Source organism: Meles meles, chromosome 10 (genome assembly GCF_922984935.1).
Source record: "Meles meles chromosome 10, mMelMel3.1 paternal haplotype, whole genome shotgun sequence".
NCBI lineage: Eukaryota > Metazoa > Chordata > Mammalia > Carnivora > Mustelidae > Meles > Meles meles.
The window spans coordinates 67944035-67954843 of record NC_060075.1 but is presented as its reverse complement, the minus strand read 5'-3'; the positions used below and the strand labels follow the sequence as shown (position 1 = coordinate 67954843).

At 41.9% G+C, this 10809-nt stretch overlaps 1 protein-coding gene across 8 annotated transcripts; it reads left to right on the top strand.

Moving 5' to 3' along the window:
- The first annotated feature begins 457 nt into the window (after nucleotides 1–457).
- TAC1 (tachykinin precursor 1) lies at nucleotides 458–8848 on the top strand. 8 transcript variants are annotated; one of them, XM_046020077.1, is made up of 8 exons: nucleotides 460–660; nucleotides 1046–1177; nucleotides 1684–1728; nucleotides 2175–2271; nucleotides 2767–2811; nucleotides 3284–3307; nucleotides 4845–4898; nucleotides 8274–8848. In XM_046020077.1, the coding sequence occupies exons 2-8, from the start codon at nucleotides 1055–1057 to the stop codon at nucleotides 8321–8323; spliced, it is 438 nt and encodes a 145-aa protein (XP_045876033.1). In that variant the 5' UTR covers nucleotides 460–660; nucleotides 1046–1054; the 3' UTR covers nucleotides 8324–8848. The 8 variants fall into 8 exon arrangements, with proteins under 8 accessions (XP_045876036.1, XP_045876033.1, XP_045876040.1 ...); XM_046020080.1 differs by lacking the exon at nucleotides 4845–4898 and having other exon boundaries at nucleotides 458–660; XM_046020078.1 differs by lacking the exon at nucleotides 2767–2811 and having other exon boundaries at nucleotides 466–660.
- Nucleotides 8849–10809: the final 1961 nt, after the last annotated feature.

Here is a 10809-nt window from a genome sequence, read left to right as displayed (position 1 = left end):
TCATAGAAGATACTGTATCTCAAAAACACTTAAAGACACTCTGCAGATGAAATAGAAAGGGAGAGAAAAGCACCCCCCTTTTGAAAATGATCTTCTTAGCATGATTATCGACGACAATATCTTAATACCTTAAGTCATTTGGCCATCCTTAAAAGTGCAACTTATCCTGACGTCTCAAGGGACGAAAAAGTTGCGGAAGTCCGAGGAATGAGTCACTTTGTTCAATTTTGATGAGTAATTTCAGGTGTCATGGAACCGCGTTCCGAAGAAGGAGAGGGGAGGGGGCGTCAGATCAGCAGACGGAAGAAGACTGGACGCTCGGGATTGGATGGAGAGATCTTGATTTTCCTAAAATTGCGTCATTTCAAACCCAATTGGGTCCAGATGTTTTGGGCACCGACGGGTTACCGTCTCCGAAACTCAATCAGACGCAAGCGAAAGGAGAAGAGGCGGTTAATTAAATATTGAGCAGAAAGTCGCGTGGGGAGCGTGTCACGTGGTTCTTGAGACTCGTCGAGCCTTGGATAAATACCGCGCCGCACCGAGCCGGCAAAAGAGAGCGCCGCAACTGCTTCCTCCACCGCCGCGGCCACCTCGAGTACTGAGCGCCCCGCGTGCGCTCAGAGCTGCCGGAGGAACCCTGCGGGCCTGCCCGCCGCAGTAAGTGCCTGCACGGGGCATCTCTCCGAGGTGCCGGCTGGCCGCTGGGGCGAGGGACAGTGGGAGGACAGCGGAGGGACACTGGGGAGACGGATATCCCAAATGCCAGTGTCCCTCTTTGTTTCCCACCTGCAGAGCCTCCCAGCTTGAATGTGTAGACTGCTGGGTTGGAGGCTGAGGGAGTTGGGATCCAGGGAGAAGGGGCTTTGAGAAGCTTGGGGGCATGATTCTCTTTCCTAAAGGGTACAAGGTATGCTTTAGGCTTGTTATCCCTTAGGCTTTTTATCTTGGTTCAATCAGCCCCGACTTGCGTTGTGCGACCAAAAATAATGCTGCCCCACCTCTTGGATAGCCATCCCCAATGTCTCTTCCCCGTTCTTCCCAGAAATCCAGCATGAAAATCCTCGTGGCCTTGGCCGTCTTTTTTCTCGTTTCCACTCAACTGTTTGCCGAAGAAATCGGAACCAGCGATGATCTGAATTATTGGTCCGACTGGTCGGACAGCGACCAGATCAAGGTAAGACCCAGCCCGCGCCGTTCTTCCAGGCCCTGGGCGCTGTCACTTCCCTAGGATAGCGTTCTAGTTAGCCTGTCAGGTACCGCGACCGCGACCAGAGGCGGTGGAGGAGCGCGGGGTGGGGGGTGGGGTTGGGGGGTGCGGATGTAAAGGAACGCCATTCCCTGGGTCCCCTCACGAGGTTTTGTGCCCACGATCCAAGTTTCCTCCCGGGGGCTGCACCGTCGGGTCTCGGAAACTCCCTGGAGGAATGATGCCCTCCCTGATGAGCCCGGGGTCCCACAAGGCTGGAAATCTCACAAGGTTTCATCCCGGGGTAAGGTGGATTTCGGAGACTCCAGTCTAGTTGCAAGGACCGGGCATTTGGAAACGCTGGGCAGGGGCAGAAGGGGGTGCGCCGAACGCTGGTAGAAGCTGGGGCAAAGGGCAAGCTGCTGGCGTCTTCGAGGGGCGAGGTGGGTGGGAAGCTAACTTCTGCCTTGACTTTTATTTTACTCCTTTACAAGGCTCTCAGGCTATTGGCCCAAGGGAGCGCGCCTCGAGGGAACAGTGTAAGTGGCGCGGTTCAGGTCCCTAGTAAAGCATTCCTTCCCCACTCCTGACACACAGCTGTGTGCATTTAGGGCGGCGAGGCGTCTCCAAAGCCCGCGCCAGAATCGGAGAAAGTCAGGTGGCGGCGCGGCAGAGCAGTGGGTGGGGGGCGGGGGTCTCCAGGCTCTGCAAAGAGCGGAGAGCGCGCAGGGCTGGGGGACGCAGCGTCTCCCGCTAACCCGCGAAAGCGGGACCCGGGGACACGAGTTTTGCTGGGAGGGGTGGAAATTCCAGGGCTGGGACCCCACTCAGCCCTCGCGTTGGGAAACCCGGCTTTTCTCCCGCCTCCCTGCCAGGCCGGTTTTCCGGCCCTGGCGCCTCCACCACCCGCCTCCGAGCTTCGCCCAGGGCTGGCGCCGCGTGCTGGTGGCCTACAGGCCCGTCTGTCTGTGCGTCTGTCCCCCAGGAGGAGCTGCCGGAGCCCTTTGAGCATCTTCTGCAGAGAATCGCCCGGAGACCCAAGCCTCAGCAGTTCTTCGGATTAATGGGCAAACGGGATGCTGGTGAGATGGGCAGCCATCCCTCCCTCTCTGTCTCTGAGCAACCTGCCCAGTGTCCTCGTTCACTGCTTCTCAGAGCGCCCTGTCTCTTTTGCTCTTTGAGTAGAAATTTCCATCCTAAAATGGATATACCCCCACGGAGCGACTCTGGCCCTCACCCCACTAACAAACGCACAAGCCGGCTGAGGGAGGGTGAACTGTTCTGTGCCAGCCCCATACAATTAGAGTGACCCCGTCAAGAGCAGGAAGCAACCTTAGCTGAGTGCTCCCTTGATGCAAGATCCAAACTGACAAAGGGGAAGGCATGGGGCCTCCAGGGAGTAGTACTCAGAGTGGTCTAAGCGCCTGCAGAAATCCATTTTAGACCTTTGGGGTTAGGTTAGATTTAGATTAGATTTAGCTCCCTACTGTCTCATGATAGAAATACTCAATTTCCTTGAATTCATCACACCATCAATGGAAAGTGTAAACAGTTAATACCAATTCATCTTTTGTCAGATTCCTCAATTGAAAAACAAGTGGCCCTGTTAAAGGCTCTTTATGGTAAACATTTCTATAAATCTTTATTTTACTATTGTGAATGCACATGTAGGAAAAGTGAAGAAAGTCTTTTATGGGCTGAAATACAGATTCTTGATAATGCCTCTTTAGTAGAAATAAAGATTTGTATCCCTCTCTCCTGGGGGTCCAGCTTGGAGATGTGTTTCTTAAAAGAAAACAGGTGGTGTGGCCAAACAGTTATTATGTTAGGCCTCAGGGGTCTCATAGTCCTGGGTTTGAATCTGTGGCCCATAGAAAGCACTTTAAAATATTCCTTTTGGTTGCTATTTTGTTTTTATCATTAATAATTTGGTTAGCATTTATGGTTCTGCTATATTCCTCAGGATAGCACATGAATGGGAAATGTTACATGTGTTAAAAATCAACTTATTTTATAATTCTCTTCTGAAAATATAATACAGCATCTTTAAAATAAATCTATTGCCCTTGCTAACTTTCTCTTTCCTTCTTCTAGGACATGGCCAGATCTCTCATAAAAGTAAGTTTCAAATTATTTTGACATTTACCAAATGCAAATTAGATTGAATTTCATTTTATATCTTCTTTTCCGTTGTAACTTAGGACTTAATATTTTTAATTAAGGCAGTATAAGAATGGAGGAAACTCATATTAATCACGTCCGGAGCACTTTTTTTAAAACTCTGTTTCTTAGGCCTAGATACTTAAAAAATGATGCATTATGTTAAAAATCCTTTAATTCCTAGCTAAACCGTTGCTGAATTCCTGACCCACAGAAACTGTGAAATAATAAATATTTGTTGTTGTTTTAGCTGTGAAAGAAAGCCAGAAGAAATCCTTTAACTCCTATAAATTGTTAGTTTTAGATAAGAATTTCAGTCCAGGGGTAAAAATCTAACCAGAGATTCCTCTCCTTTTTCACCCCTCATCCTCTCCTACCCCCCACCACTTCCACTGGAAAAAAAAAAACAAAAACAAGCATTTTTAGACATCTCTTAACATTTCAGTATGCCAGATCTCATAACAGTATCTAAGGTAATCCAGCAGCCAATTAAGAAGATTAAGTAAATGAGTACAGAATCCATAATAGAGGTAAAGATAGATAGAAATGCAGTTTTTTTGATCCCATCATTGAATGGGGACCCTCAATCTATTAAAGTACAATGAAACACTTCTTGGGGCAGTAGAGATGGCAGAGTTATGGCACTTGACGTTCATTAGATCCCAGTGTCCCAGTTAATGGAACTCAAATTGATGGGAAGTCCCATGAGTCCATCTCAACCATATGCATTTACCCCAGGGTCCACCCACAACTCCACTTAGATTTTGGTCCACTGGCTGGCAAAGAAGGTCACATTAAAACAGCAGTCCAATTCTCAAATAATACGGTATAAAGCAAGAGACCTTTCCCCACTAGAGTTGAAATAGTAACCTTTCTCATAAGGCTTCATCTTTGAAAATATATAAATCTTATTTATATTTATGTTCTAAAGATTTGACTTCCAAGGAAATTATATATAGCTAACTTCTATGTAATGAAAATAAATACACTCTATTAATGTCTAAACTAACACACCTTTCTGGTATTATTAAAAATGCAGTAAAATTAAAATAGTGACCTATTAGAAGTTTATAATCATCAGGTGCACAGATCTGACTTAACTAAGGTTCAGTTCCTGAGAAATACAACATAGTACACGAAGACACACACTGGATATTTCTGTCACCCAACTGTGAAAGTGACTCCCTAAAAACCAAAACTAGTGTAAATAGCAGCAATATTTAAGGCATTGTATATAAACAGGTAAAATGTAATAAACTCTACTTGCTAATATTTAGATATAAAATTAAGAAAAGTGCTTTCATTGTATTGTTTTAATGTCAAATGTAAGACTTATTAGAAATCTTCATTTCTTCAGGCTCACCAAAACTTGAAATGGTTATGTATTTATTATGTAGGCATATATTCGAAAGCTTGCTTTTCTTCGGTACTAGTTATAACAGTTTATTTCCTCAAAGACATACATATTAAAATACCCCTAAATGTATTTTTCCAGGGCATAAAACAGATTCCTTTGTTGGACTAATGGGCAAAAGAGCTTTAAATTCTGGTATGTATAAAACCATGACTGAAAATAGACAGTATCTTAAATATCTTATTTTCTTTCTAAGGCATAGTTTTTAAAGTACTAAAAAGGAATGATAAACTTAAAATGAGTACTTACGGTGAAAAAAAAATCTAATTGCAGTAAACAAATCCAAGAATGAATTTGTAACTGATAAAGCTAATCTCACTCAGGATGCACCTTTCTTTCTCAAAACACCAGCCCTACCAGTGTCTGCCTGTTTAATCATTACCTAACCTGAATCCTTGGGCTAGTCTAGTACTTTTTCCCTTGTATTTGTTACATAAGCACACTGAACTTTCCAGAACTAAGCAGGGAGGGATATGTGGGAAATAAGACCAATTTTCACTTACTACCAAGATCATTCGAAAAGCTTATATGACATTATGTCTGGCAGTCTCCCAGCACAAAAGTAAACAAATAAAACTAATATATGCATTTATACTTTATGAAGTTATAAAAGTTCAAACTCGAAACATCTGATGGATGTCTGAGAGTATGGCAATAACCCAGTGCACGCCAGTGCTTTCAGAAAGGAACAGGATCAAGTCATCCTGGGGGACTGTGATCAGTTCTGGCTGTAAACCCCCACGGAGAAGGGGGGGGCACAATCCTCATAACCCATCTTAATCTTCAACAAGTCCTTCCCTTGGCTTAAAGCCTGCCTATTTCCTTTCCTCTCTGTAGTTCCCATCTTCTGTGTAAAAATGCCATATACCTATAACTGAAAACCCATTCATCATACCATTTTCAAGGTTAAATAACCCCTATATCATTTTCACAGAGACTGATTTTTTCTGTAAAGCACATTCAGGCCTTTATAGCAATTAGCTTGGGTTCCTCAGGAAAGCTATTCAAACTCTATTTTACCTTTAGTGAAAAAAGAATTATAATATTACTCCAAGTAACTAATTAGAAAGTAACCAGCTGCCTTATCCATTTAGGGTATTTCAAGTTCCTAGAAAATCTGTAACTAAGAAGTGCTGGCTTAATTATCTGTTAAATTCATGCAAAAAATGATGTATCCTATCATTGTCCCTCTACGTTCCAAATTTAGACACTACGTTTGTATTTCTTTTTCAGTAACTTGGGGGCTGCTCAAGTATAAAAATTTTTTCTCAAGTTTAAATTTTAAAGAAGTTACCAGTGTGTCTTATGAAAAACTTTAAATTATTTTATTAATATGTATAATCCTCCAGCTTTTGGAAATGGAATGTAAATTTAAACACACTGGTTTTACTTGTAGCAGAAGGGTACAACTAGCCCTTCTATAACTGTGGTTTTCTTGATAATCATGTTAGTCATCAACTTTTTATTTCCAGAACTGATACAGGTTTCAGAACATGGCTAACTTTACAAGTAATATAGATATTGTGCAATTTATACAGATTAAATACCATTAATGTGTGCCAAGTAATCATGTAGTTCTGAATAGAATCACTATAATGAATCGGGATCAGTTTATGACACAATCTTCACTCCTCCATTTTAAGAAAATATAAAAGGAAAAAAATGGGCAAACATTGGGTCAAAGATCTTTTCATAGGATCAACTCAGGCAATGTAACGATTGTGTCCTGCAGCCATCCGGTTTAACTTTTTGTGGTCACAGGCCCCTTTGACAGTCTGAGAAATCTAGAAACCTGCTTCGTAGAGAAACCCTCATTGGTTTATAAACACAAAAACGTACGTACAGTTTCAGATGGTTCAGGGACCAGATAACCAAACTCTGCAAAACTTGTCAGAACTGAGCTTGTGCTAGTCGTCCTCCTCCTGATACAAACAGAACAGGATGAGAATTGGACTGTTTCCCTTCTTGAGAACTGCCCGGTTTGGGGCTCAGGCTGTTCAACCGCGGAAGTGCATACGTGATTGACGTAAAGCATTCAGTTTGTCGTGAACCCGGTGTTGGATGCTAACGGGGCCTCTGCTCACGACGGGAAAGGGACAGTGATCACCCTACAGCCCTCACCTACCTCCTCTCTCAGCAGATCGTTCTCACTGAGAAAATTGTTTAGAGAGACGTCTAAGATTCCTACATACTTTCCACAGTGCTTTCTACTGTTTCTGTTAAATTCAGTATTTTATACAGGATATATGAATTTTTAAAAGCAGCATCGTTTTGCTAAAATGTAAATCTAAGTATATAAATTAACTAAAATGATGAGTAATATACTTAAGTATTCTGATCACAGTAGTCTGATCCTTACCCTTTTGTGGTTACATACCTCTTCAAAATTGCATATAGCATTATAATATAATATAGTATAATTTTTGGCTTTTTTAAACATTCCAGACAGTCAAAGCACTTAAATTACTTGTAGCTATATGTTTTTTTTTTTTTTTTTTTTTTTTTAAATATTTATTTGATAGAGAGAGATATCACAAGTAGGCAGAGAGGCAGGCAGAGAGGCAGGCAGAGAGAGAGGGAAGAAGCAGGCTCCCCGCTGAGCAGAGAGCCCGATGCGGGGCTCGATCCCAGGACCCTGGGATCATGACCTGAGCCGAAGGCAGAGGCTTTAACCTACTGAGCCACCCAGGCGCCCCACTTGTAGCTATATGTTAAGTGCTTTTAGAGGCAGTGATTAATCTTTCACTGGCCATTAGGGTGCTGGGAGCTAAGTTAAACTGTCGTATGTGGATGGCACAATTGCCCTACCTACTGAAAATGAAGTTGTTTTTAGCGTCAATGACAATCCATCATTGCAAGGTATCCCCAAGATAGGAGGAGACCCCTACACCATTTGGGACTCCTATAATAGGAACCAGCCAACTCTTTCTGTAAAGAGCCAGATAACAAATATTTTGGATTTTGTGAGCCATGCCATCTCTCTACGTAGCCATAGACAATACATAAATGAATGGGTATGGCCACATTCCAATAAAACGTTATTTTCAAGAAAAGGTGGTGGGCTGGATTTGGCCCATGGTCTGTAGTCTATTGACTCTGTCCTAGAATAAAAGCCTCACATTTTGCCTTCATCCTACTATTATTAGTACTCCTATACTTCAGGCATTATCCTTTCTATAAATCACCATGGGGGCGAGGGGGACGAGTCTGCCACTGCTTAAGAAAATTATGAAAAATTAACACTGCAGTAGATTGTGGAACTATGCTTTGGGGGGCCCCAAGTATCTGGCAGGTGGCCTCAGTATCCAAGGATTCTGTGGTTAGACCACTTCCAGTCAGGACAGAGACAGGCAGGACTGGAGGGTTTGCAAAGAAAACTCTTAGAAATACTTCAGTGGAGGTGGGAAGAGTCATTCGCGAGTTTTTAATAAATTACAGTGTGTCCTGAAGCTTATTTAACTCTCTCAGTGAGTCCTCTTAAGAACCCCTCTGCCTTCTCTTTGTTCTCAGTGGCTTATGACAGGAGCGCGATGCAGAATTATGAACGAAGACGCAAATAAACCACCTCATGTAATTTATTGAGCCTCATGTGGGTCAGTGGCCAATGAAAGGTAACATGACACCTGAACCATGAGGAATAATTATTTATTTAATAATCATTGTTTTGAGTGGAAAACTCAAAAAAAACTTTATTTTTCATATTGTGCCAATACGTGCTGTGAAAGTATGTTATAATTCTAATATGACCCCCTCAGACGTAGACATCAGTGGTCATTTCTCAACAAAGCACAGTGTTCAGTGAAACAAAAATATGCTCCTCAAAGAAAGAAATCATCTTCGTTTCCTGGAAGCAGTCGCGTCAGCCACAGCTGAAAGAGAGGAACCTCACACAGAGGGTTGTGCTTCCTCTGTTTTCCTGGTGGAAATGTGCTAAGATTTGGTATCAGAGGGTATCCCTGCAGCATGTGTCACGTGTTGTGACTTATATACAGATGTTCTACAAGTTTTCACGTGATTCTATGGTCTTCATTTCATTGTATAATGTGTTGTGATAGTTAACATTTTAAATAAAAGAAAAAATACCTTGAGAATTGGGTGTTACTCTTTCATTAATATTTCTGTCACACCAACACATGTTCTTTTAGTAGATGAAATATGTTCGAAGCTGTTTTGGCTGCTTAACAGTGAAACATAGAGCTACGAAATTTCTCTTCTTAAGGTAAATGACTACAGTGGAATCTCAGTTCCTCTCTCTCTCCACACACACACACACACACACACACACACACACACACACACACACTTTTGGGTCAGTCATTTTGCATGAGATCCTTCATGAGGAAAACAATTACATTTTGGAATCCCAAGAATAGAGGGTAAGTTCTGCGGATGCATGCCCAAGATTCCCTTTTACAAATAGAATAATAATCTGTCTTAGAGATGCATTCCCCTGGTTATTTTCTTGTTGGGTAAAACATCAGCGCACTACAATTGAAGCCCTGATTGGAGCCCAGGTATGAATGCACCTGTGTGTGATTCACATTAGATTTAAGATACCAAACTCTCACAAAAAATGATGCAGAAAGATGGGGCCTGATTGATAATAGGGCATCACCCCTATAATGAAGACAAGAGCGCCTTTCTAGCATTTCTAAGGAGGCCCGTGAATTGTTAACACCCATTAGGCTCCCCAGCTGAAGCATGTGCTTCAGGAATAAATACAGAACAATCAGGGGGAGGCTTTCATTTATTTGTTTAATGAGAAAGATTGATAAGTATCCTTGGAAATGTTTTGGGGTTACATAGAGGGTGTGGAACACTGACAGTGGTACAAAGGCTCAGGACAAACATTGTTTGGAGAACTAAAACTCCATGACCTTAGCCTGGATTGGTGATTATTGTTGATCTATAGTTTGATCAATATGTTGATCAATGGTTGAAACCACTGTGGGACAGAATTGCTAAAGCATATTTTAAGCTTTATATTTTTAAATAAAAAGTTTAAAAAAAAATCTAACCGGTGTACGTGGCTGGTGTAGTTGGAGGACTGTCTCTTAGTCTTAGGGTTGTGAGTTTGAGCCCCACAGTGGGTGTAAAGATGACTTAAAAATAAACCTTAAAGAATAAAACCTCTAACAATCTCATTTCCTTATTATACAATACATTGAAATATTACAAATTATAAATGATAAGCAAAATGGAGAAAGAGTTATCTAGAGCTCCACTCTCTAATAGTAATGCTTAATACTCTATTTAAGAATAATAATAATTGCAATATATCAACTATATAATTTAATAAACCAGGATCAGAAGTTCTAATGTGAGTATGTGAGAGGAGTCAGTACAGAAAGAGATTATTGGGGGAAATAGCAGAACAAATTAATATCTAACAATAAGATTGATTAAGCAAACTGGCCTACTGATACAATTGAATATTTTGCCATCATTTAAAGTAGCATTATGTGTTTAGTGACATACAACAACATGTATAGTATATCGTTAGGCAAGTATATCGTTAGGCACAAAGCTATATTCCTACAGTATACATACATATATATTTCTGCATAGATGTTATAACAAGAAGAAACAATGTAATGGATGAGTGTGGAGTTCAGAGTCGACTTGCATGCATTCGAATCCTGCCTCCATCACTTGAATGGCCCTGTGATGAAGGGCAAGTCCCTTAACTTCTTTCTGCCTTATTATCCTCATCCATAAAGTGGATTAATGATAGTATTCACCACGGCCTACGCTACCATGGAGGAGATCCACTACGGAACCTAGCTGAGGGTTGCGGACCATGATACCTGTAAAGCTTGGGGCTCAGTCCCCAGCACACAGCAAGTACTCAGTGAACGTTCCCTTCGCCATTGCCAGCTACTCTCCCAAACGCCAGTGAGAAAATCGGCACTGTTTTTTAGCAACTGGAATCTTTTTTTTTTTTTTAAGATTTTATTTATTTATTTGAGAGAGAGAGAGAGAGAGAGAGAGATCACAACTAGGCAGAGAGGCAGGCAGAGAGAGAGAGAGAAGGAATCAGTCTCCC

Bases quoted from the DNA above. Each gene is read 5' to 3' on its own strand.
- TAC1 (XM_046020077.1), top strand. From the start codon at position 1,055: ATGAAAATCCTCGTGGCCTTGGCCGTCTTTTTTCTCGTTTCCACTCAA. The intron at 2,272-2,766 runs GTGAGATGGGCA...ATCTTTTGTCAG, and splicing joins AATGGGCAAACGGGATGCTG to ATTCCTCAATTGAAAAACAA. The intron at 3,308-4,844 runs GTAAGTTTCAAA...GTATTTTTCCAG, and splicing joins TGGCCAGATCTCTCATAAAA to GGCATAAAACAGATTCCTTT.